Below are 26,108 nucleotides of genomic sequence, written 5' to 3' on the forward strand. Positions count from 1 at the left end.
TTAAACTGCTTGCTAAAACCATTTAGAGAAATATTTACAGAGCTATAAATGAAAATCTAAGAAATCTAAGAACAAATAGACTGGAATAAATATATAGCTATTATCAATTAGAAGCTATTTCTACTTATTTCTGTTGACATTCGAAAAACATCCATGTCTCCCTTCCCGTGCAACATCTGCGAGCAACTAATGGATTGTCCTTGAGAGCCCACCAACAGCAAAAACGCCTCCGACAAAGGAAACATACAGACAAAGAAACATTATTATAATCAATGGGATTTCATTCTATTAGCGTCGGCATTATACACATTTGCCCCTCAAAAAACAGCCACAAAAAATGATCCAATGCGGGGGGAGGGGGCGAGTGGAAACCGCATTCAAAGGAATACATTTCTCTCCATAGACTTTATTAATTTTCTAATGGATTTTACGTTTTCTGCAGTTGAAGATTTCCACATTTCGGATAGATATTTATGCGAACAGTTCGCTGGGGGGTGGGGGGGGGGGGGGAGGGGCAGGAGGTCACGGATCTGACTTTGTTGCTGTCACTGTCGGCGACAGGACTCTTTGGTTCCTGGTCCTGCCAGTGCTCTGTGCCTTTTTATAGACAGACAGAATTGATTACGATTGGCAAATGGCATTCGGTGGATGGAAGTTTTGTTTATGTTTGCACTGGTAATTTATACGGCTGTATAAATTGCCAATAAACATATAGGAAACTGCAGAGGTTGCATATACAGACAGACAGACATACATATGTATGTGCTCTTGGCTCTTGAGTACTCCTGAGAGTAGAGTGTTTGGTTAACATAACTAAAAACAGGAATTAACAACTATTCAAGTGCCTAAGCGGGCATGGCAGACAAAAGTAAATTAAATGTGTGTTTAATTGGTCGTGTATCGTGAGGCACTACTGTACTGCCGCACTGGCGTGCCCCGGGGCGATTCCTGTCAAGTGCAGCATGCTGAAAAATTGCTAACAAAATGATACGCTTTGTACAATTCGCAGGCGGGCATCACCAATTTTCTCGCTGATTTTCTTTGCGTGCCAAGTGATACTTTTCCCGGGGGCCTCCTGGCTGGCTCGCTTTTTAATTGTGCCCCGAAGAAAGCCTTTCACTATAATCGTGTGCGTGTGTGTTTTCTCACTAACGGTGTTTGTATGTGTGTCTGTGTGTGTGTGTTTGCTCCGAGTTGACAAACTGAATAATTGGCAATTATTTTGGGCAAATTTTACGAGCTGATAATTTCACATATTACGAGTCTGAGTACGAGTACGAATATATGTACAGGAGCAGAATTTATTTGGCCAGGGCCTAGGCACTAGGCACTAGGACTAGGACTAGGACTAGTATGGGGCATGCACATGCTGAACGCTCACAGAAACATAGATAGATAGGTTTTAGGAGTATATTGGGAGGTATTTACGAGTATGAGGAGTATTTATGCACACAACACAAACTTACAAAGATTTATTGGAATTTGAATTGGCTTTACCTCTCGAACTCTTGCAGGGGCGGAGGCGCTTCCTTGACTGACACAAAACGAAGACAAATGATGATCATGATGGTGATGATGATGATGATGTGGCAACATCAACAGCAGCAACAACAACCAAACGAAAAAATCAACACAAAATTCAAAGAAGCTCGGTTCGATTGGATTGTTGGTTGGCTTGTTGTTGGTGGGTTGGAGAGTGGGAGAATTGGAGACAGTTTGGAGAATTGGAGCAAGGGAGGGGTAGAGTAGATCTCAGAAAGATGGCTGGGTTGGGGATTTGGCATTCTCAAAATCAAAAGAGTCTGTTCACAAATGATAAATGGCTTTGCAACGCAAAAAAGAAATGCGAATCGAAAAATCACAAAATACAAAAATTATACTCTCACAAAAATTGAAAATAAATCATAGGTGAAACTATAAGCTAAGGATACACAAAATAGAACAAAAAGTCGACTTACCTAGCCAGTCTGGTAGAAGAGAGCCCGCAAGAGATTCTGAGTATCTCTTACCTGGAAAAAAGAAAGAGAAAAACGGGGTTTAATCGGCACGTCGATGGGCGGGAAAATGCCTCAAATGTTGCACGAAATAAAATAGCTAATTTGTTAAAATTATAACAAGTCCAAACTATAATATAAGCACTGTTAGATTTAATATTTAAAAATAAATACAAATAGAAGGGTTCAAAAAATATATTAGTAGCACGAAAATAAACAATAGGTCAATCTTTAGTTGGGAAATAAATTAATTATAAATGTAAGATAAATTATAAATGTAATCCGACGATATTTAAAGTAAAAATTCTTTGAAATCAGGAGGAAAGAGCGGAAACAAATCAAAGTTCAGCAGTAAAAATATCACAAAATAGAAATGTATGTACTGTGTTTCAGAAAACTTCCACTTTTTGTATAAAATTTAATAAATTATAATGTTTGCGGGCGAAGCTGCTGTTCTGGGAGTTCCTTGAGGAACTATGCTCGTAAAAGCCACATGACTCGCCTCAAAGTGAGCTAAATTTTTCATAAATTTGCACAATCTGAGGCTGTTCTGGGTCCTCCTTTATATGCATGTAAATAAGCCCAGGTAAATCATGATGCTAAGCCCTCCCCCCGTCTAATGCTAATCTAATAACTTTAGCCGTCTCCGGAATTTATTTGGCTCAACAGCAGCGCACAAAATTATGCACGGAGAGCACGCCTTGGACAAGTACAGTACCCTACCCTAATCCTGCTCCCAGGACCCGACCCGGTCCCGAAGGAGCTGCCAAAGGAAGACGTTGAAGCGCGTCAGGTGTGCGCATTAAAAAAGGGATCCCTCCTCCCCACCGTGCCCCCCCCTGTTCTTCTAGGAAATTCCGTACAAAGTTTTAAATAATCGAAAACGACACGACGCACTTGGCGAGAAAGTTGAAACATGTAAAATTTGCATAAATAACAACTAAATGCAACTTGACGCTCGGCAAAATGTTGCCAAATGATGAATTGAGCGAGGAGGAGGACGACTCTGAGTGGGATGAAGAGATAGAAGAGGAAGATACGTCGAAAATGAAGAGCAATCCGACATCAGATGGGCTCGATGTTTAACCTTGTAGATAAAACAATTTAGGCAAATCTGATTGGGATGGGATTTGTTGTTTATTTGAAACTATGGACTTGATTTATCATTTGTCAGAGGTTAAAGCTCAGCTACTATGCCGAAACACTTCGTAGATTGTACTTTCCCGCTTTGGAACGATCTATTTCATTCAGAAACGGGATGAGAAATATTTTCTTCTTGTTTTCTATTTAGGATTATATATTTTTAAATACCTTCCATACTGGACCTCCCGTACTTTGATTTTTGATTCTTGATATTGCATGGACTCTTCATGAACTCCGCCAGCTCTGCCCCCCCCCACTAACGCCCCGCCCCGTGAACGCCCCCCAGTTGGCAATCGACGCGTAGAAGCCGGCGTCAAAAATGGGCGGAGCGCTCGCTGGATCTGGCTGGCTCTGTGGCAAAGCCAAGAGCAGAGGGGTTCCCCCCTGGTGCTGATTTTTTGCTGGTGTCTGCTGCGCTTTTGTATGCAAATAAATCAGTGGCGCCCCATCATATGTCGTGTTTGAGAGGGGCAGGGGCGGGTGGCGATTCCTGCTGCAGTGCGCAAAAACATTCCTCACACTACTCGTATTTGTCATGCTCTTAGATACTTTTATTTTTAAATAAATTGCAAACTCTTTTGCCACTGTCGCCTGGCTCTCTGCCCTCCTCCACCCATCCCCCTCTCCCATGCCTTCCTAGAACAATATTTTATAATGAAAGCCCTCTGTCCGTGTCTGTGTCTGTATCTGTGTGAGTGAACCGAGTGCAGTGGAAATGCTGCAACACAATTTTCGCATTTGACTCAATTTATCGCAGAACAGTTTGGGATTTTCGAATTGGAATAAATGCGTGCCAATGAAAACGGCAGCCAATAAATAAATTAAATTAATGGCTGCTTGTGGGCTAATTTTTTGTTGCCACAACTACTTCCACGCCCTCATCTACTGCCTCATCCACCCACCCACCGCTGCCCAAGGATTGACGGCTGCCCAAATTAGCCAAATTTACGTCTCTTCAGCCATTTGGCCATTAACAATGGCCGAAAAACAAACCCATCTGCAACCCTTTCCCCGCCATCCCTCAGCGGAGGCATCATCCCAATCCCAATCCCAATCTGTTACTCTCTGGGCCGCCAAGCGTGAGAGAGTAAAGTCCCCTGCCTGGATTTATTATTTTTACAAGATAAATGCAGCGTTTTACATTGGAATTTACGGGCGTGCGGCGAAAAAACCCCAACAAAAACAAAACCCAAGCCAAAGGCAGAAACAAACAATGTCAAAGTCAAAAGTCGGGGCACAGCCACAGTGGGCCGATTTGCAAAGCTTCCTGGCAGATATGTGCTTGGACAGTGGGTTCATCGAATGAACTTCCATTGAATACTATTGCTTAGGATCCAAGGATCCAAGGACCTTGGGCATCGAAGCCACGAACGCATCGAAAGAGGCAGATTTCACTCAAGTCCTCTAACTTCTTTTATGGGACCTTTTTGAAGGATTGCATCACATCTTTAACGCTTTCCTTCTACTGTGCATGGGGGATAAATTCCAATGACCAGCGGCCTTTTGGCCATTTTCGATAAAGCACATTTAAACAAATGAAAATCCTTTAAACGAGGATAACACACAGAGAGAGCACGTCCATGCTCGGTTTAACCCCATGACTCCTCCGGCCACCCCCCGAGCGAGGGCCGGGGCTGCCTCCCCTGGACTCACTTGAGTGTGTAATTGTGTATTTATTTGCGTTATTTGACAAAATATCAACAAGCACAATCAATCCTCAGCAGTCAGTGGAGCCATGCCTGGAGTCCGGAGACCTCCATTCAACCCGGGCATCCCTGCCCAACGCCAACCCCAAGCTGGAATGGCAAATGCTGCCATATGTCTGGTCGGGCGGCGGAGAGGGTTGCCGGCGGAGAAATCCATTTAAATTAAAGCTGAGTTGAGCTGCATTCGAAAACGCATAAATATGGGTGGTGTCAGTGTCCCTTTGCGTGTGTGCGTGGAGAGTGGAGAGTATCTGTGTGTCTGTGTATCTGTGTATCTATGTGTGCGCGTTTGGAAACTTTCAATTTGAGCTGAATTCAAATTTAGTCCGGGCCCTGGCAATAAAAACTGCAGAAAAAAACTGTATGCTCCTCTTTCGGGGCTGCCTCTGCCTCGGCCTCTGCCTCTTCCTCTGCCGCCGCCTCTGCCTCTGCTGCCTCTGCTGTTGCCTCTGAACTTTGGCTCAATTCTCGTACAAATTTACAGACTGCAACAGCCCGAGACTGCCGACTGGGAGAGAGCGACAGAGGTGGCTGGGGGGTGTGCAATTGTATCTTATGCAAATTTACGTAAATTAAACAAAATCTTTGAAAACAGAAAAATAAGTTTCGAATTTATATGCGAAACTTGTGTATCGAACCTAAATTATTGGTCCAACTTCAGACTCCCATTCCGATTCGGTCCTTAGTCAGGCCTAGGACTCTGAGGACCCCTTTCCCATAGCCCTGGAGTAGTTGCTGAAATGCCGTCTTACCCGTCTTGCCCCACCCGATCCAAATCGGGGCAAGAAGAGTGGGGTTCAGCAGTGTCTGCCACACTGTGTGGCTCTGTGTGTACAATGCGACAAAGACTTATGGTTTCAGTGCCGGAATTAGAAGCTTTCCCTGCCTGCATTTCCACATTTCCACATTTCCACCGAACACTGCACTTGTTGTTGATGTTGTTGTTGCTGGTGTTGCTGTTGCTTTTGTTGTTGCTGTCGGTGGAACATTTGTCGTCCTTGTTGCTGCTGCTGTTGCCCGTTGCAAAATATATTGCAAATAATTCTCAATATATCGTAAAATGTCTGCTGGCAGTACAGTAAATATGCAAAGCTCGTTTAGCGCAAACAGTCGAGAGGGCGGGAGGGCGGCAGGGCGGTAGGGGTGGCGGGTTTGATTGGGGTTGTGCCACCCCCCTGCCAGCGTACAGGGGCGAGTTTCGGTCGCTGATTGAGGACATTCGGTGCTTTTAGTACGAGGACTAACCCGATAATATCCAAAAGTTTGCATCACGAAAACATTGATCATGGATTAGGAGAAAACTGAATGAATCCGTGGAGTGCCAGGCTCTACGTTTAGAGTCCGGCTTATACCCAGTCCATAATAATTGGTACTTTCCCAGTCAGGAGACACAATGGCAGCTGTTCGATGGGAGAAGCTTTAGTTGTGGAATCTGCACTGAAGGACCTCGCCAAGGGTGGAATACCCCCCACACGCACACCATCGGAGAAGGACCCCCCCCCCCCCCCTCTCACAAGTGGGGAAACATATTGCCTGCGATGGGGAGGGCCAGTGCATCGACGATGGGTCGCACACTTTGACAGTTAATTTCGCAATTGTATTTCAATAACAATAAATTTGCACGTACCACATAAAGTACGGCTGTGTGTGCGAGCCAGCCAAGACCAGAGGCCCCACCCGACCCCCGACCCCGGGGCCGAACTAAGCGCTTTGGTGCCTGCCTGGCTGCAACACTACTCGTGCAACAACAAATATGGAATCTAATTAAATTTTAGCTGCATTAGGCAGGCCGCACGAGTATGTGTGTAGCAGCAGGAGCAGGAGCAGGGCCAGCCGCACTCCCGTTGCATACACATTGATCAATTAACAGACAATATTTTAATTTCGCCAATGGGTTAATTTATAAGCAAATCAACGGCGCGGCACTCTCTGCGCCAGCCGATGTCCCTGCCCAAGTCCAAGCCCTCCCCTCGGAACAAGGGAAAACCATATTTTTAATGGCGCAAAATCCGGGAAGCAAATAAAGCGTCGACGTCGACGTCGACTGCGACGGCACGACATGGCCGACAGGTGCTGCAATGGCCGACCGTCTGAGTGGGCCTCCCATCGCCATCCCCCGACTCGCCCGCTGTCGCTGTCTCTCTCTCGCAGAGGCCGGGGGTTGGGCTTCATCCCTTCTTTTCCACTTCTGCTGCTGTAACTGTTTCCGTCTTGTTGCTGCTGTTTGGGTGTTCTCTGGAATTCCATGGCAGTCGGAGTCGGAGTCGAGTCGAGTCGAGGAATGCCAAAACTGCATTGCTGTCTGTTTCTATGTCTCTCTCTCTCTCTCCCTCTCTCTCTCTCTTTGGCTGTGTGCTGGTTTGGCCTGGCCTGCAATTGTTTTCCAAAGAAGCCCCTCCAGAACCGTGTGCTAAATGTCAAGTTCAAATGGCAAAGTTCTTCAAATGAAATGATGCTCAGGGGTTGAAAGGGGAAGACGAGACTGGGACTGGGCCTGGTACTGCTCCACCTTTGGCCGTGGGCTCCTCTCCTCTACTCTCCTCTCTTCGCAGTCCCGCGCTTGTTGGTCGCTCACTTTATGATCTGTGAATTTGTTGCCAATTCGCAATTGTTGCTTTAACCGTTTAGTTAATTTGGCCCGAAAGTTTGACTTTCGAGCAGCGAGCTCAGCTCTTTCGAGGTTTAAATAGTCATTTAAACGTTATAGGAATACATACGGGGTAGTATCAGGTGCTTTAGTGAGATACATATATCTCTTGGATGGCTACTGAGAGCAGTAAGATGCACCGATTCCCATCGATAAGAACTTAGGAATCAGGTTACTTAGCAGTCGAAAGTCCCCCTCTATATAGACCATTCACCTTTTCTTTCGATACGAAATGTCTCCTTTTGACCCCGTGTGGCACTTTGCACCCTAGAAATTCTTTAATGAAAAGGTCTCCTTTTCAAGCTCCTAACTGTGTCTTTTCGCCCATCCACAGGCACACCAAATAGCAGGGCCTTGCGGAGAGTGTGTGTGTGGTATGTGTGTGTGTGTGTGTGTGTGTGTGTGTATGTGTGTCTGTCTTCTACTTGGGCGCGTGTGTTAAGCTTCACTTGAATGTGATTTATGTGATCCGTTGGAAATTTATGGCCCCAAGTTTTGTTTGCCTGCACACAAACACACATACACGTACTCGTACTCGTGTGTGTGTGTCCCTATGAGTGTATGCGTGTGGGAAACTCTTTCATGGCAGAATTACCGCGTGGTGCGCCCCCCCCTCCCATGTTACTGTTGCGACTGCAATTGTTGCCGTTGTCAGCGTTGTTGTTGCAAATGCTCTGCCCCTGCCCCTGCCCCTGCCCCAGTCCCTTGCTGCTAGCCCTGCCCAGTGTCACGAACAAAAGAATGAAAATAAAAGGGGAAAAGTCTTGTAGTAGCTAACTAGAGAAAACTATTTTCTATAGAGCTTGCCCCTGGCGCCTCCAGAAGCCAGGCCCTTGTGGGGTTCGATGATTGAATTGTCAACCCCGCGTCCGTCCGCTTCCTCCGCGAATATTGTCCGGGGCCAGATCCTCTGTATCGTAGTAGATCACTTGGCTGCCTCGTCAACGCGCTCCGAATACACAATGCCGGGCTCTATTGTACGTTCTCCAGAGCTCCCTCGAGCTCTCCTCGGAGTTATGAAATTGTTATGCGTCCGCGGTGTTTGCAACTCTAAGTGACATTTCTGTGACAGACATGTGCGCGTGCATCCGTGAGTCCGCTCAGTGTCCCGTGTCACACGCGCCTGGGGATCCAAGGGGCATCCAGGAATGTAATTCAAGATGGTCCTGCTCCACATTCGTCAGACTACGATCTGGGGAGGCTTTGCTGGCCAGACCCCAGGCCAGGCTGAACGGTAAGCAATTTGTTGTGACACATGTAAGCGGCACGTTGCCGAGGCAACGGCAACAGCTCATTAACCCATGCTGAACTCTGGAACATCTGTAAGGGCAGGAGAGGAGACCCACTGACAGCTACAAAATTGAGTTAGTTAACAGTTTTATACGCAGACGCGCAGATTTTGCGTGTTTTGTGAGCCAGGAATTCACAGCCAGAGCCACAGACAGAGCCAGGCCAAGGTCTGGGCCCGGGTTGCATCCCGGCAGCGAAACTGAAGACGGTCGACGGTCGACAGATAACACCCAAGTCTCGGACCCCGGACCCGGGTCCCGTCCCCAACAAAGCTGGCCCAAGTGACACTCACAAAATCTGACAGAGGCAGCGGCTTTAGCCGGTTGCCGTTGTTGTTGCTTTGTCCATTGTTGTTGTTGTTGTTGTTGTTGGTGTTGGCTGCTGAGCGACTTGCGCGCATGCTCAGTCGTTTTGCTTTATTACAAGGACGGGCCTTGCGCTCAGAGGTTGGCCGGGACGCGTGCGCAGGCGCGCCAAGTGACACATGAAAACGAAACGAAAATGACAGCAGCAAGTGACACTTGGCCGGCAGAAGGAGCAGGAGCAGGAGCAGGAGCAGGAGTAGGAGCAGGAGCTTGCAGGCAGAAGAGGATCGGAACCGCGAATGGGGACGGGGACGGTGATGGGGAGACCATTGTAATTTCATTTGTAATTAGCTGAATGCAGTACTGGGCCGAGTGTCGCATGGCACAGTGGGCCACGTGGGGCCACAAAGCGCGCAGACTGCCAAAAAAAAAAAAGAAAAGGAGCAGAGATCCAGCGCTGCTGGTGCGACATTTTGGTGCGCCGCTTGCCATATTTTATTTCCATTGCCAAAAGTGTCATGTTACAGAGATTTATGTGCGCTGTCACGCCGGACGACGACGACGACGACGTCGCCTGCCTTTTGAGCCATGTTGTTGTTGCTCTTGCTCTCTCTCTCTCCCTCTCTTTCTCTTTCTCTCTGCCTTTGCCCGAGTGTTTTTGTGTGGTGTTCACGCCCTAAAATTTGGTCATGTTTTGTGTTTGTGACACAGCCACACACCGAAATTTCGTTTAAATAAAAACAGAAATACTTTGACCAATTCCAAATGTACGATAAACAGACCGAAATACTTCGGCCAGCTATCTGCCCCCCACCCCTACGGCCGGCCAATCAGTGATTTATGGCCGAAAGTGTTCTTAACGCAAAACACACCTACCCAACTACCTGTTCTATCAATACAAACCAGAGAGAGCGAGAGAGAGAACTCTAATTCCAGTTCCACTTTCTTTTTCTTCATCAGCATCCAAGTCAAAACTTGGCCTGCTCAGGTGTCAATACACTCACATACGGCAGCCGCAGAGGCGTCCCAATCCCAGTCCCCCCCTCCCCTCTCTATCCCCTGACCAACCCTGAGCCCCGAGACCCGTCCCTGGCCAGAGCCGGACTCAGACCCAGACCCAGACCCAGACCCAGTCTCAGCTGACAATGACATATTTGGCTGGCACTTTCATCGTACGTCCATGTTAATATGTCCAAGATTTATAGTCCCTGCTGACAAAGGAAATGGCATTCCCTCTCCCTCTGGCATTGTAGCCGTAGTGGATGCGGCCATCCATTTTGTAGCTGCAGCGGAAAGTTGCATAATTTTTATGGACACTCGTTAATAGATCATCGATTGTGATTACAGGGAACTGCTCTAATCCACGGCGCGACGCGGTGGGTCCAGTCACGGTGAAATTCCGTTGAAGTGAGGCGACTTTTCGGAACGTGATGGTGTTGATCAATCTAGTTCTATATTTATCCTATAGCATAGGAGAACACCAGCTATGGGAGGATCACATTCCTGTTCTGTAATGGCTTCCCATCTGAATTCTTTGAAACTAAGCCCCACCAGATAAACTTCTTTAGTCCTTACGGCTAAAAATTGTCAATCTCCTTTCATTGATTCGGATATTCCTTAACTAAATGGGTAATCGATGACTTACAGGTTTTCATTTGATAGTTTCTGTTATATTTATCATTTAGCATTACCTTACAAAAGCTGACTGCTGTAAACAGTTAATATCCAGTCGAAATTCCCATTTGAAGCAGTTAGAACCAGGTAAGAACTACCTGTATAAAACACATCTTCAAGATTCTCTTCGAAATTTCTGATCAGACGACTCGCACTCAAACGAACAGCAGGCGAATATCGTATACGGTCAACCACCGCGGCAGTATTCCAATTCGATTTCTCGCTAGATGAGAGCACAACTTGCACGTAAATTCGCGCCCAGGTAGACATGGCGAGGGGCGAAAACCGGCTGAGCCGAAAGATGATCGATCATCACCATCGCCTCGAAGAGCAGAGAGCGGCGGAGAGCGCCAAAGCAGAGAGAGCGATAATGGTAGAGGGCGCGCATACCTGTGCCTGTGCGCTGAGAAGACTGATAGAGGGAAGAGGTGGGGGAGGGGGGGCGAGAGTGAGCATCAGCATCAGGTGACGTTTCAACTGTGTTTTGTTTTTCTCTATTTTCTCTCTCTATCACACACCCACACCCACACAAACAGACATGCTCAAACATGCAGTTTGAGTCATCCGTTAGAGATCTCTTTTGAAGTGCCATTTCATTCGACTGCCGCTGGTTCGCTGCTGCGGTTCTTCTTCGTCTTCTTTCGGCTGCGGATCAGCTGATCATGATGGCCGCCAAAAGCAGGTTTCGGCTGAGCGTTATTAATCATACCTGCCTTAGGTAAGAGTGCGAGAGCGAGAGAGTAAGCGAGTAAGCGAGCGAGAGCACGTGGCAGCGGCTTTTGAAACTATTTGAGAAACATTTTGGAACACATTTCGGAAAATTTATGGCCTGGAGCCCGCAAGCCAAGCCGACGGCAAGCAGTCCGCGACATGCACAAAAGTCATTTATTTTTTTGTGTTCCTATTTTAGTGATTTTATTTTTGCCTTGCTTTTCCCACCAGCAAATTGACCTAGAAAATCGGTCAGCTCCGAGAGCTCTGTGTAAACCCGAGTAGCTGCGATTCGTATCTGCAAGATATGGACATACACACACACACACACACACACAAGAACGGAGCACGCACTTCCGCTGATGAGCGGGTTGAAAGAGGCGAGCAAGGGTCGAGGAAGGGGCGAGGAAGGGGCTACCGCTGAACCCATAAATTATCTGCAGCACATTTTCCCACTGAATGAATGCGAATGCCGCATTCAGATCCAGATCCAGATCCAGCTCGAGCTCCTTTCCTTTCCACCTTTTCAAATTCCAAGTTTCAAGCGAATCTCTATAAGTTTGCCCACATTTAGCCTGGCAGGACTACTCTTCATTTGCCATCTGACCAACGCGTCGAACGGACACACACGGTGACCGCCGTTCCGTTCCGATCCGATCCGATCCGATTCGGCCCCAGTCTTGGTCTTGGTCAGGGTCGGGACCCGTTTACCGCCGGCATTTCGCGATCTTCGGTTTTCGACCGAGTGGGTCTGTTTGTTTGTGTAGTAGTGTGTGTTCTTGTTGATCTGGAGCAAATTGCTTTTTGGCGGTTAATAAATTTTCAAATTAATTGACTAATTGCATACCTACAGCGTCGTGAGATCGAACAAACCCAAAAGGAGTGGAGAGTGAGGAGTGTGGAGTGTGGAGTGAGGAATGCGAAAGATGGACTACGCGGAATGCCCGCTGATTCCCCACTGATAAGGCTGGCACCGGGACGAGCCCGGTCATGTCTTCTAATTGCTGTTGAGTAAATATTGCATTGCTTTCACCCAAGTGCAGTCACAATTCCCCACGGAGGGGGCGTGACCCTACTCCGATTCATAGCTGCAAGCTCTCGGCAAACATAAGCCAGCAAACCGTTGATTAGTCCCTTATTCAGGGGTTATGGATGTGATAAGCCTTAATGACACAACAGAACGGGACTCCTAATACCCTGCAATCAAACCCACAGCTATATGGACTCTAAACAGTGTGTGCGGAGCAGTAATGGATTCCAGTTTATGGCTTTATTTGGGTAATATCTGAGTGCAAATGGAACCCATTTTAGATGTTGTCTGTGAGGTCTGTGGCCGAATATCTTAGATCTCCGGTTGAAAAGTTAAATGTGAATCATTTTATATATTTGTTTCTTGATTCAAAATAGACGTTTTGCTAATTCAAACGTAAGTTATGCGGCTCTGGAGTCTTGAAGACTGTTCCATTCTCCTGTTCCATTCTCTAATACAGCTGGTAGACTGATTCTATCTCCCATTCCGACTCATCCCTCAACACCTGAGCTCGTATAATTAGCAAAACTCTCTACCCCCCCACACTAGGCACTGCCCTTGCCCCCCCTCAGTAGTCGCCCTCCCCAAAGTGTTCATTACAGCAATGAAGCCAAAATTACTAATTCATTAATTGAAACCTGGACACACCAGGAAAGTCCTGCCAGGCCCAGATGTCCTTTCCCACAGCATCACACTCGCAGGCGGCACATGCCATGGACCATGGACCCTTGTCCCAGCCCCCCCTCTCTTGTTTCCCCCCCTATCTGGACCTATCCACATACTGCACATGCCAACGGTAAAAACGAAAGTGCCGTGTTGCCATTTTATGAACTGTTTCTGTTCTATTCTGCTCTGCTCTGTTCTGTTGGAGAGGACACGGCACTTACACTTGCCGCACAAAATGCTCCCCAGTTAATAATTTCGAAGTGTGTAAAATCAAATTGCTGGCACGTTGTGGATGTGTGGATGTACGGATGTGTGGATGTGAGGATGGGCGGATGTGGGGAGAGTAAGTAGCTCTCAGATACTTTGTATCTGTCTGTGTCTCTGGTGCTGTCGCTGGCCTAATTTGCCCGTGATTCCATCAAGTTAATGGCAATATTCTTCGAGTTCTCTGAATGGATAATTTATGCATAAGCGTGGCCTTGCTCTCTCTCTGTCTCTCTTCTATGGATTCTCCCTGTCTCTTTTCTCGTTTCTGGCTCTAGCATATGTGGAATTTTTGCACTGCACATTTTTTGCTCGACTTTCCTTTTTTTTTGGGTGTAGCATTCGAACAGACACTTGTCCGTATTGCAGGTGCTGTCGTTTGTTTGTCTGGACTCTGTCTCTCTCTGCCCCTTTGCCCCCTTGCCTCTCTTCCTCCTTTCCACTCTCGCTGTCTCTGTCTCTCTGCTGGGAGTTGTTGTGCAACGTCTATGAATATGAATTATGGAAATTGCCCCGCAATAGCAAGGAGTACGACAAGGACAACGACCAGCACAGGCAGAGGACACCAGACACCAGACAGCGGACTGCGGCAGAGCAAACCCGAGTCTGAATATTCGCTCACTTACACTCGGTATTCAAAATACTGGCACTCACACTCACACTCCCACTCAGACTCAATCGCATTTGGCACATTTTTTTGCACCGCTTTTGTCATTTGCTTGCAAATTTTAAAACTCTCTTGGGAGGGGTCTGTTTTTTTTTTGGGTGGTCTCGGCTGTATGCAGACCATTTTGAGGTCGTTGGAACAGTGACCGAGTTTCGGTGGGACTGACGGCGAAAAATGGCCGAAAAACGCTTGAACAGCTCTAATATTTCCACCCGTTTATAAGGTCTGGTTTCCATAGTTCTCTCGTGCGGCATTCCGCTATTAAAATCGCATAAATCCAATTATAAATAAGACCCGAAACACGCTCGAAGAAGGCTGAAAATTCGCTCGCCCCCGATTGGACACGCCCCGTCGGACATCCGCCACTGACATTTACATTTAATGCTTGCAAATTTAACAAATAATATTCAATTAACAATTTGAATACGAATTTATTACAGGGTGCCAGCCGACGGCGTCCGACGGAGGCCGGCCGCGCGTTCAAAGTGGTAACAACTTCGACATCGGCATCGACATGTGCGGTGCCAGGGGAAAGGGGGGGGGGTCCCTGGGGGAAGTAACGAGTTGGCCAAGTGGCCGACTTGTTTACCCTGCCACTGGCGGCAGTGGCAGTGGCAGAGGCAGTGGCTGCGGCAGCAACAAAACATACAAAACACAGCAGAACAAAAAAAAAACAAAGTAAAACAGAAAAGTTATGTGAAAAAGGTGGGAAAATGCAAGCATTGTTAGCCTTTTGGCCAGGCAACGAGGCAGAGGTAACGAAGCATGCAGACGTTGCGGACGCCGAGGGATGTGGCAGCCAATGACTGACTGACGGACGGACGGAGGAAGCCGCGCAGGAAGCGCAAGGAGCACAGCACAATTCCTCGCAGGCCGCACATTTCAATAATTATTAACTGCAACATGCAACATGGCCCCAGTCCCAGTCCCAGTCCAGCCCGGCCTAGCCCTGACAGTGTGCAACATGCGACGTGGTACGAGCGAGTACGTGCAACGTGCCGCACAGTAGCCACCACCACGCAGAGACGCGGAGACGCGTCTGGCGGACCTACAATTATCAAAACTTGTCCAAAATGACATTTTTGCTGGCCATTTGGTTCGGGCCAGGTGGACGCACAAATAGGCAGCGAGGGCCCATTGGCCCATTCCATTTTGGCACGTTGCGGATTTTGAAATGCAAACACGGCATTTAATTCTATTAGGGCCGCAATTTAATTATCTCTCGCGGCGGCGGCGGCGGCCCGAAACACCGCGTTCAATGTGCCGGCGAGCCGGAAGAGCATTCTCTTGCTGCCCCGGCACCTGCCCCTGCCCCTGGTGCAGCTATCCTAGGCATCCCGTAATCCACAGCTGCAGTAGCTCCTGTGGTAGCACCTACTTGGAAGCGGCTTATCCGCTGATCTTATCTGTGAGTGCCAAAAGTGCTGCCCACCCGACGAGCATAGACCTGAGATCTTGGATCGTGAATCGCTGCGAGAAGCGAAGCGAAGCCCACTTGTTGAGCCTGTGCCAATATTTAGCTACCGATTTGCACGAGATTATCAATTGAATATAAATAATAAGTGGGAGCTCCAGCACGAGCAGGAGACCCTGGGTGGCTCTCTCGTGAATGCCCCTGCAATTTTTTCGCCTCAATGCTCTGCCATCAATGCCTGTAATTTGAGAGGCTTGCCCCCTCACCGCAGAACACGGGAACCGAGAACCGGGGCTGATCAGCGCCCTCTTCCTATGCCCCTCCCTTTCCACGTGTGTAATTGGCTTTTGAGAAGTAGCTGCTTGAGTCGTCCGGATCGAACAGGCTGATTGATAACCTCGCATCAAGAGGTCCCAAACAACAGACTGGCATACACGCCTGCAGTGGCCATGGGGCATGGATCGAATCTAAACGAATTCGGAATTCCCTGACCGGATCTCTGGCCTCCCAAGTGATGGAGACCAGCCCAGGGGGGGGCATAAGTCAGTTCCCCCAGTGGAGTGTTAAATCCAACTTCGACTCCATTGCATAGTCGGTGTTTACCTGCCAGTGTAGGGTAGGCATTCGGCAAGAACAAATGCTGATAGCACCGGGGCCGATAGTGAGCCAACGACGAGGTAGCCCCAAGCCCACAACCCCCTCCCCACCTGCCGCTGTGCGTGTCGGCCCCAGTCGGCTTTGGTGGCCAATTGAATTGCCATGTTTAATATTAATTGCCAGCAGGAGAGCGCGAGCGAGCAACATGGCAAGCTTTTAGCTAATCAGCGGAGAGTGAATCAATCATTTCCACACGCGGCGGCCTCCAGGTTTTCCCGGTCCACCCACGGCAACGCCTCCACCGCAGTGCATCTCGCGCGATCGCCTAGGTGTATGCTAGGGTAAAGAGACCAACACCGACACCATCGTAATCGTAATCGTAATTAGATTTAATTTCTAGGATAGGGATACCATTAGTAGTAGACATGCCCACACTCTACCGCTAGTCTCTCTAGTTTTTAGCTATTCGCAACTTAAGAGAATAATGAATCAGAATAAAAGTGGAAATTTTCTTACCCATGTCTGTTGATATGCCGCCGTATTGTGTTAAATCAGATCTTATCTTACCTGAAAATGCAACCAAAGCAGAGAGGAGAAACGTTTAAAAAATGTGAAATCAGAATGGTTTGCTCTCCGCTGCGTTGCGGACAGATCTGCGGGGAGCTGTGGGGAGCTGTGGGGATGTTTCAGGGAGGTGGGGAGGTAGGGAGGTAGGGAGGAGGTAGGGAGATTTCAGGTTAAGGAGCCGCACGTGTTTCACAGCTAAACAGAGCTTTGTTGTTCTTGTCGGCCAGTGTAACCTCTACAGTGGGCACTCTTCAGGTTGAAAGAAAGTAGAAGACAAACTGGGATGGGAAGGGGAACTCATTATTCAATTATAACTATGAAAGTTCTCCCTAAAATATAGCCAAGTCTCATCTGTCTCCAGAATGTCCTTATTTTGAAAGGATCCCATATCCCACAGACTTGTCGATCCGGTTAACCGGTTAGAGAACGGTATTCGGCTGCTCCGAAATTCGTGCCCTGAACAGCACTTGAATGGCTCGTCTGGCACTACGAGGGCGTATCTATCCAACGATCAATCCCCTTCAGTCTGATTCACAGTGCCTCCCTGCCCCACATTTCCCTCCTTTTAACGATATTTAGCGCCGTCTCCGTTTGTTTATGCCGCGAAAGTGCAAAATGTAAACAATCAGAAATGCCAACGCCTCGAACGGGCAGGGGGGCGGTGGGCGGAGGGCGTAAGGGGGGCGTCGGCAGTTTTCCATAGAAAAGGTAAAAGTATAAAAATATGATTTAATGGCAGCGATAAAACACGTGTGTATTTAAATATGCGCGCCCGGCGCCTGAGTAAACGTAATTTCCAGCAGAGGAACGCGCAGAGGACCCTGAGCCAGGGCCAAAACCCAGACAGATGCCCATCCCGAGCCATAGACAAAAAGGAAACAACAAAGAAAATATCAAATTAAAAAGAAAAGAAACCAAATGAAACGAAAGAGCAAAAAGAAGCCCCAAAAACTATGGTCGCGGTGGAGAGGAGAGGAAAATGGAAAATTTGACAAACGTTGGTTCATGTTTTTTTTTTGCAGTGGCAGCCGCAAATGAAAATTATGAAAAGCCAAGAAGGGGAAAACTAAAAAACACCCAGCCGTGGGGGAGGTTGGGGGCACGGCCAGGGGCAGCAGCCACTTTAGACAAATTCAAACAAACGGTTGGCGGGGGTAGGGTGTAGGGGGGGGGGGGGGGAGGGAGATGCTGCATGTAGGGGGGTCCGGAGAGTGTTTACATGCGACGCGACTTGTAAAAATTAAACATTTAGCTTGCGGCTTCCAGCGAGACTCCGACTCCTGGCCACCGAAAGAGTCATCCCTCCACCCTTCGGAGCACAGCGTTTTCACACCTTTTGGACCGTGCTGTGGCACTGTGGCATGGGCAGGGGCACAGGCAAGGGGCAAGGGGCAATAAAATGATTTTTATGACTCTTTAAGGCGGCGCACGCCTTGTTCTGTGGGAGGATTAGTCGCCAGCCGCATAAATGAGGCAGCCAGCCACGGAGACAGAGAGAGAGAGAGAGACTGCACCCTGAGAGGGAGAGAGAGCGCGTGATTTGCTCCATTTTCTGGCTGCAGCTTGCGGCGTCTTTGGGCTTTTATTGCCCCATCAAAGGGGCAGATATAAATCTTAATTGCCGACCCAAATAAATAGACGCCAAGCACATGGCAGTGGCAGTGGCAGTGGCACTGGCACTGGCTGTGGCATCGACTGAGCCAAGTGTCTGATGCTGATGCTGATCCGAAACTTTTGGGAGACAATGCATCTCGAACGAGACACTTCAGTTGCAGCCTCACTTCACTTCACTTCAGTTCACTTTCGGGGGGGGGGAAAACTCGTTAGCTGTTTAGCATAAACACTTTCCCAGCCGGCCGACAAGTTTGACCAGGGCCCAGATAACAACTTCCAGCCAACAACAACAACAACAAGTTCCAGCCAAAGAAGTCATTAAGGAAACATTAAATTGACATTAATGTGGGAGGGAGCTGGGAGCCATGAGCCCCCTACCGAGGGGTAGGGCAGGGTCCGCCGTGTCGACCTCCTACGGAATCGAAACTTTGCACCACAGAGTTCAACGTACGACAGAATAAATCAAAGTAGTGCCTATAAATTAAGTTGCATAAACAAATGTTTGCAGGGCGCTACGAACAAATCGATTCGATGACCCAGCAGCGAAAAAATCTTGCTCGAACGGCTATAACAGTTACCCACATTTCGGCCGAAACAGAAACAGGGAAAACACGCTCCATCTACCGTGGAAGATGGCCCGATAGAAGGGCCTCAACGAAAGTGTGATGGCCTACACTCAATCGGGATATTTCGACAGATGATCTGCTAGCCTGTGTCTCTATGAAGACTTTCCTCGGTGGAGCACTAAACTCTTTTTGATAGCAACCTTTTGGCCTGGTCAACAAATGGCTGAAAAAAAACTCCAACACGATGATCTCAAGTCCGTTGATTACTCTTTCTATTCGTGGCATTGGAACATGTGTAGCAGCTGTCGCTGTCCGCTGTCCGTTGTCCGCTGTCCGTTGTCCGCTGTCCGTTGTCCGTTGTCCGCTGTCCGTTCCCCGCTGTCCGTTCCCCGCTCCCCGTCCGCTCAGAGTCTACTTCTATCGGAAGAGCAGCCTCTGAACAATTGTGAACCCATAAATCTTTGTCTCCTTAGTCTTCGAGATTTCTATCTTAATTGAAGCTCATTATAATATGCGTTTCCTACCAGACTAGCGCAACTTCTGTTACAAAACCCGAAGACAACCGATATTCAAACGAGATCGTGGGCAGCTTTTGCACCCACCCTGGCAGCTCCCCCAGCTCCCCCCAGCTGGGGGGATGTCAGAGAGGAGGGGAGCGGTGCTCTAGCCGGCGATCAGATCGCAATCAGGCAGCGAGGCGGAGGCCCAATCCCGGCGAGAGCCCACCACCAATGAATTATTAATAATAAATAAATCATTATTAAAATCAAAATAATACGCAAATATGCATATTATCGGAAACTACATGGAATTGGGGGTCCGGTCCAGGTCGTTTCATGTTTACGCCACTTTCTCAGACATTCTCATATGTATATGTATGTATGTACATACCTACATACATCTGCATCTGTATGGCACATCCATACACACAAGTGGTTATAATGAATGATTTGTTGTTTTATAATAAACACGCCGAGCGTCGAGCGTCGGGCGTCGAGCGCCGAGCACCGCACCGCACAGCGACGACGACGACGTTGGCGTTGGCGTCGTCGTCGTCGTCGTCGACGTCTCCTCGGCTATGACGTATTCAGAACTGGGGGACTGTGGAGTTCGGGGTCCGGGGTCCGGACCCTCTGCTTTATGTTTTGGTCACTAACGGCTGCCTTCTGAACCTCCCTGCTTCCTACTACCTACTCCCCCATTCAGAGCTGGCCCTTTTGGCATGGCGCGTTTTCCATGCATTTCTTCTCTCTCTCTTTCGGTCTCGACTTCTCTGTTCCTCTGTCTCGCTCTTTTTTGGATGTGTTGTCGGGCCGTGTTGTTGTTTTTATTAGGTATCAAAAACACCTTAAAACATGATTTTGCAACTGCCACGAAAAGGCGGCTGCACAGTGGGCTGACATTGATGTGGAATACGGATATAAATATATATAAGACGGCTTTTGGGACAAGTGAGTTGTTGAGTACACTCAAAATTTGCCAAGCGAAACAATGCTACAACTACGGTAACGATTTTCCTATTAATCTTTATACAGAAAAAATAAAAACATTAATTTGATTTCAGCAACGTCCTTTAAAAACGATAGGCTTTAACTTAATTTCTAAAAGTATCGAAAGTCGATTGTTTCTTTACACTACAGACAGTCCTTACACTGCGGATCATACTCAGTCTACTCCAAATATATTCTCTGCGATCTGCATTAAACATGTTTAAATTTTCTGGAGGCTGGAGAAATGTTTTTGCTTTCCCTGAGAGAAATTTGTAGTGTTGTGTGATTAGAGCTAGTTATTGATTAGATTTTGCTTTACTCTTAGGGCCATCGGATTCTTCGACTCCTTTTTGGTAAGAAGAAACCCGTGGATTTTTTGTGACCAAAATCGCTGGCATTTGCCCATAGTTTGTGCGAGGGAATCGGGCAAAAAGGGAGACCAAAATTGCTGCAATCCACGTCGTGGCTGGCCCATGTGTCTGGGCCACTTTGTGTTGTCGTCGTTGTCGAGGTCTTGCAACGCGGACCCGTGGTCGGAGTCCAACGACTTGAGGACCGCCAAGGTGCTTATTAAATTCCTTATTTAAAAATACATTAAAAAAATGCAAGAAGCTGCGCCAGAACCCGAAAACCAATCCCCGAAAAAGAAGAGCTCGGGCGGGGGCATGGGGGGAGCCGTGCCCCATCAGCTGGTCCGACGCATCCGCCGCAACAAAATTGTTTCTGAAGCGCTTTGATTCGTTTCTGATTTTGCATTTTGCATTTCGCATTTTTCGATTCGTGCTTGTTGATTTTTTTTTTGGTTTTTGATTTTGATGCTGTGTGGCGAAAAAATGATTAAAAGCGCGCGATGAAATGCTTTCCTGTGTGTGCTTGCACTCCCATTTACATAATCATCATCAACATCGTCGTCTGGCTTCCGCTCTCTCTCTCACTCTCTGCTACAAGGGGCGGAGGTGGTGGCACTTGCGGCCTATTAATGGAATGTTGCAAGTGCTCTAACTGTTGCATGGCATGCTGCAGTCGCAGTGCAGTGGCAACTCTGGCCATCCGCGATCCACAATGGCACATTAACCTTGACCGGGCCCGACGTGCCCTCGGTTCGTCCTTTGTACGTGCGGACCACAATTGCCCTGGTGGTGCAGGTAGAATCGGGTCGGCAGGCATAGACATGGCCCGGCTAAGGATGCATCCTGATAATTGCGTCACAGCGGGAAGGGACTGTGGCAAATATGAATTATGATTACTCGATACGTGTCAATTGCAGGCCTGGCCGGCGATTCTCAAGGTCATTGGGTGACAAAAAAAAATAACACGGACCGCTCTGTGCTCCCTTGGAGTGGACCAAAACTACAGGCCAGGCCGAAATAAGGCACTACTTATCCAAATTTCGGACGCCAGTCGGACAGAGCGCCAGTCGAACAGTCGGACAGTCGGACAGACGAACCAATAAACCACTTCAACATCCACCTCACACGCTGGCCAGGCCAAATAAAGCAAATTTACGAATTTATGTTGAAATTTATCGATAATGACTTAAAAGCCTTCAGGACAATGATTTAATGCGCCTCTACCGCCGATCGCCGTGTTCGCCGGCACTGGGACTGTGACTGGGCCCCAACTCCAGAGCCGGAGCCAGGCACTGATGTAGGTTTTCAAATCTGAAACCATGTTTAGATACGATAAAATAGAATTCGGTTTGCATTTTGGCCGGCGATCAGCGGCAAATGATCGATGATCGCTGCAAGTGTGCGCCGATTTATTTATGACTTGATTTCCCGCTTCTCCCAGTCGCCCGATTTAATCAGCCTGCTCTGAGCGGATCGATGCAAATTAAATTATTTTCACATTATATGCCTGGATTGGGGTTGGGAATAAATCAAACCAGCGATAGCGATTTCCAAATGGTTCCTGATATTGATTTTGGATGGATGAAATGGCGATAGGGAGCTGTTCATCAATCTATTGCATAGTTTGATTGGAAACTCGAATTCTAGTAAAGGACTATGGAGTCTGCTACCATTATATGTTTTACTTTCAGTATATGGCTAATCAGACTTTTAAGAATAGTGAAATTTCAACTTCAAATATCTTTCAAGGTGCTAACGATCGCCCTTTGGTGAATATCGTAGTCCCAACCCTTGTATCGTTTTCTTATCAGAAGCAAATTCACGTAAGTTTCTGACTTGAAGTAGACAGAGCCCTTGTATCGTATAAGGTGCAAGAAAAGAAATCCCAAAAGGCGTGTTAATTAATTCCTTTTTCAGGTAAGACGATTTTCTGTTAGAACTTCTTCTGTGGGAATCCCACTTGGTGTTGTAACACTGAAGGTTTGATGGCTGCCCGATCGAGACACCCTGTATGGAGAGTTTTCGGCAGGGCACCAGACCGTCATCACCGACAGTACAGACCGGGCTGGGACAGCGCATAAATTTCATTACGCTGATCATCTCGCTGCCTTATAAACGGAATCGATTGATTGAGCCCCAATGCGGCGGCCAGATTGTTGTCTGAAAACCTGTCGTAGTAGTCTTGGGGCCTCTCTCCGGCCAGCCCTTAGTCTCGTATTTAGTTCAACTTTAATTGTTTTTTAACCAGCTCTTTGCGGTGCCTGTAAGTGAAATTTGATTGATTTTCTGAGCGAATTCTGGTCCTCTTGAATTCAGAGAACTTGGCAAGTTCGGAGCTCTAAAGTGTAATTTATATTCGATCGCTGGCCGCCTAGATTCCGCCAAGGACCAGAAGGGGAACCGTGACCTACTCCAGCCATTGTTCTGACCCTCACTGGAATCTCAAACTCAAGCCGTTCGCCTCGCTCGGCTGGTGGCTTCCCTGCAGGCTGGGTGCGAGGTCCTGAACATAATTACATAATGGCGTAGTTAACTGTAATAAGCGCGACTTCTGCTCTCAGTGTGTGTCCTGAAAGGATTCGTTTTTCCCCGTTCCTTGCTGCTGAATTTTTCTGAAAAAGAGCTGGCTCCTGTGGCTGCTCTGTGGCTCTTCCAGCAGCATGCCATAATTTACGCTGCTCGCCGTGTGCTGTTCATGTTGCCGACTCGCAGCTCTCTTGTTGCACAAATTGCAGCTCACTTTTGTTGCCACTTTTGCCGACGCAACAATTACTGACGACGACGACGACGACGACGACGACGACTAGGACGCTGCCTCAGTCGCCCCCACTGGTGCGGTGCTGAGCATCATTAAAACTAAAGGTGACAAAAATTAGTAAACAAAGTGTTGAAAATTATGAGGCAGACGGAGCGCTGCAAGGTGTGCGAGACTCCTGCAGGTGGAAGAGGACGGATAGAGATTGCCTCGGACCTGGGGAGCTCACTGGCTTTATTTATGGGCTGGCTAAATCGCTTAAATTGCCGGACAACGAATAAACCATCGGCAGATTGAAGACCTGAATGAGCGGCTTAAAATAGACTAAAGTTGAAATCTTGTTCACGCAGCTTTATTTATTATTATTTTAGTTGCTTCACTTTTTTCGATCTAAGCTCTTCATTTACTACGAAATAAAGCAACACCTACATATTTCCCAGGAAGTTAAACGATTGACATGATTGCTGTTGTTTTAGCTGAAAATCTGAAAATCTGTTGGGTCCGATGTCTAATAGATCTGATAGAACCCATCGATAACAACTGGGAAAACACACGGCGAAGAACAGCAAAGCTTTGTCAGGGGGTTGCGGGTTGTGGATTCAGGGGTTGGGCAATGAGGATGAGCAATGGCACCGTGGACACTCACTTTTGGTCGGATCTTCTGGGCACTCACCTGCGATAGCCATCCAGGGGTAGAATGTGTGATTGCTGGCCTGGTGTAAGCTGCTGGCGGCTGCTGTCTGGGCCGCCGCGGCGCCCGAGATGGTGCAGTTGGCGTTCCAGGCGGTGCCCGCCCCGGCGCCCACGCCCACTCCCACACCGACGCCCACGCCTGGGGCGCCGCTTTGGCCGCTTTGGCCCCCGCCGCCGGCGCTCACGTTGCCCCCGGCGCTGCCGCCGCGGTGGCTGACGGGGCTGCCGCCCGATGTGTCCAAGTAGCCGCCGACGCGCGAGTCGGGGGTGCAGGCGGATGGGCGCACGGGCATGCCGCCCGCGGCGTTGTTCTGTCCGTTGGCGGCATTGCCAGCGTTCGATCCGTTCGATGCATTGCCACCGGCACCGCCGCCGCCCCCTCCGCCGCCTGTGCCGCCGCCGTTGGAGCCGCCCGTGTTCCAGATGTCCTTGTAGCCGTTGACAGCGTCCGCCTTGATGTTGAGGCAGTCCTGCTTGTAGGCGCTGGCCCCGTCGCCGTAGATCTTGTTGCAGGCGGCCGTAATGCTGGCGTCGTAGGGCGAGTCCTGGGTGGTGCGCTGCAGATGGTGGTTGGCGTACGGCGACATGCCCAGCGAGAGGGGAAAGCCCCGGTAGGCGGCCGCGGCGGCGCTGGCCGTCTGGTCGTGGTGGCCGCCGGAGCCCATGGCCATGCCCGTGGCCTGGTGCGGATGGCCGTAGAAGCCGGAGGCCTGCTCAAAGTACGAGTTCATGCTGCTGCTGGCGGTGAGAATCTTGGCGGTTGGGCTGCTGCTGCTGGCAGCTCCTTGAACTAGCTGATCCTTGCTCGGGGATCGGGATCGGGATTAAGATCGAGATCGAGTTCGAGATGGGCGATAGGCGTTTGGATTTTAGTTAATTATGTTCAGACGAGATTTAATTCGGTTCTGATTGAGTTGATTCCACTTTTCGATAGCACTTGATGGAATTATCCTATTTTAAATATTGCACTTTCCGCTGGCATAGTACTATGATTAAATTTAAATATTCACAAATGTTCACAAATGTTTCGTATACTTTGTTAAGTTTCATTTAATTTCGATTCCAATTGCACTTGCTCGGCACTCATTCGAGTCGCACGGGAACTTCCACTTGTTTGGATTTCTGGGGCACTATCGAGGGCTCGTTAGCGTTACGATTACTGTTATGCTTATGCTTATTGTTATTACAATTATTATTATTATTTTTATTTTTATGTTTATTTCTATTGGGTTTATTGTTGCTGCTGCTGCTGCTGCTTTTGCTGACCGAACGACCGACGACAGCGACGAGCGCGCGGTTCCCAAACAATCTCACGAATGCCGCTCGAAATTCAAATACAAATTCAAACTCAAATTGTGATTCAGATTCGGATTCGGATCCAGATTTAGATGGAAGTGGAGTCGCACTGCCGGATATTCGCGCGGCCACTGCGAGTGCATTCAGTAACGATAATGCCGCTGATAATGTGGATTGTGGATAATAAAACAAAGCGCGCGCCTTCTAGCCAACCGAACCGAGCGAATTCGCTGCTATCGAGTGAATGGGCCACCAAATCGCAGTTGGCCGTATTTTGACGTCGCTGTCGCTGTCGCGCCGCGCCACTGCTCCCCGAAACCCAAAGAAGAAGCAGCCAAAACAGAGAGAAAACAAGACGAGTGAGTGAGCGCGAGCGTGAGCGTGAGCGCGAGCGAACCCGAAGCCGAAGCAGAACGAGACACGAGATTCAGAAATGAACGCCTTCACACTCAAGCGCTGCGTTTATTTGAGTTTGCGCTCATTTTCACTCCGAACATGTTTTGAGCACCGTCCAACGTCCGCGCTCCGGGTGGAAAATTCATCAGGAGGGCTGATTTTCCTATAGGCGGCCCTCTCTCCACTCAATCGAGTTGCACTCGACTCGAAGCCGACACCAACTGGCAGCCAGCAACTGCTGCTCGACTCTCGACTCTCCAGTCGCCAGTCGAC

The 26,108-nt window shown here is 48.4% G+C and overlaps 1 protein-coding gene across 4 annotated transcripts in view; it reads right to left on the bottom strand.

Moving 5' to 3' along the window:
• Window positions 1–25,774, bottom strand: part of Ubx (Ultrabithorax) — a 76,918-nt gene extending 51,144 nt beyond the window's left edge. The window contains exons 1-3 of one of the 4 annotated variants that reach the window (XM_015182109.2): window positions 24,097–25,774; window positions 16,625–16,675; window positions 1,959–2,009 (exon numbers count right to left, since the gene is read on the bottom strand). In XM_015182109.2, coding sequence (XP_015037595.1) covers window positions 1,959–2,009; window positions 16,625–16,675; window positions 24,097–24,874 — 880 coding nt within the window. In that variant the 5' untranslated portion in view covers window positions 24,875–25,774. The remainder of the gene's footprint in view (window positions 1–1,958; window positions 2,010–16,624; window positions 16,676–24,096) is intronic. The other 3 variants (XM_001359029.4, XM_003736606.3, XM_003736605.3) reach the window with 3 other exon arrangements.
• Between the last annotated feature and the right edge of the window lie 334 nt (window positions 25,775–26,108).

The sequence above is a fragment of the Drosophila pseudoobscura genome, chromosome 2, assembly GCF_009870125.1.
Source record: "Drosophila pseudoobscura strain MV-25-SWS-2005 chromosome 2, UCI_Dpse_MV25, whole genome shotgun sequence".
Classification (NCBI taxonomy): Eukaryota; Metazoa; Arthropoda; class Insecta; order Diptera; family Drosophilidae; genus Drosophila; species Drosophila pseudoobscura.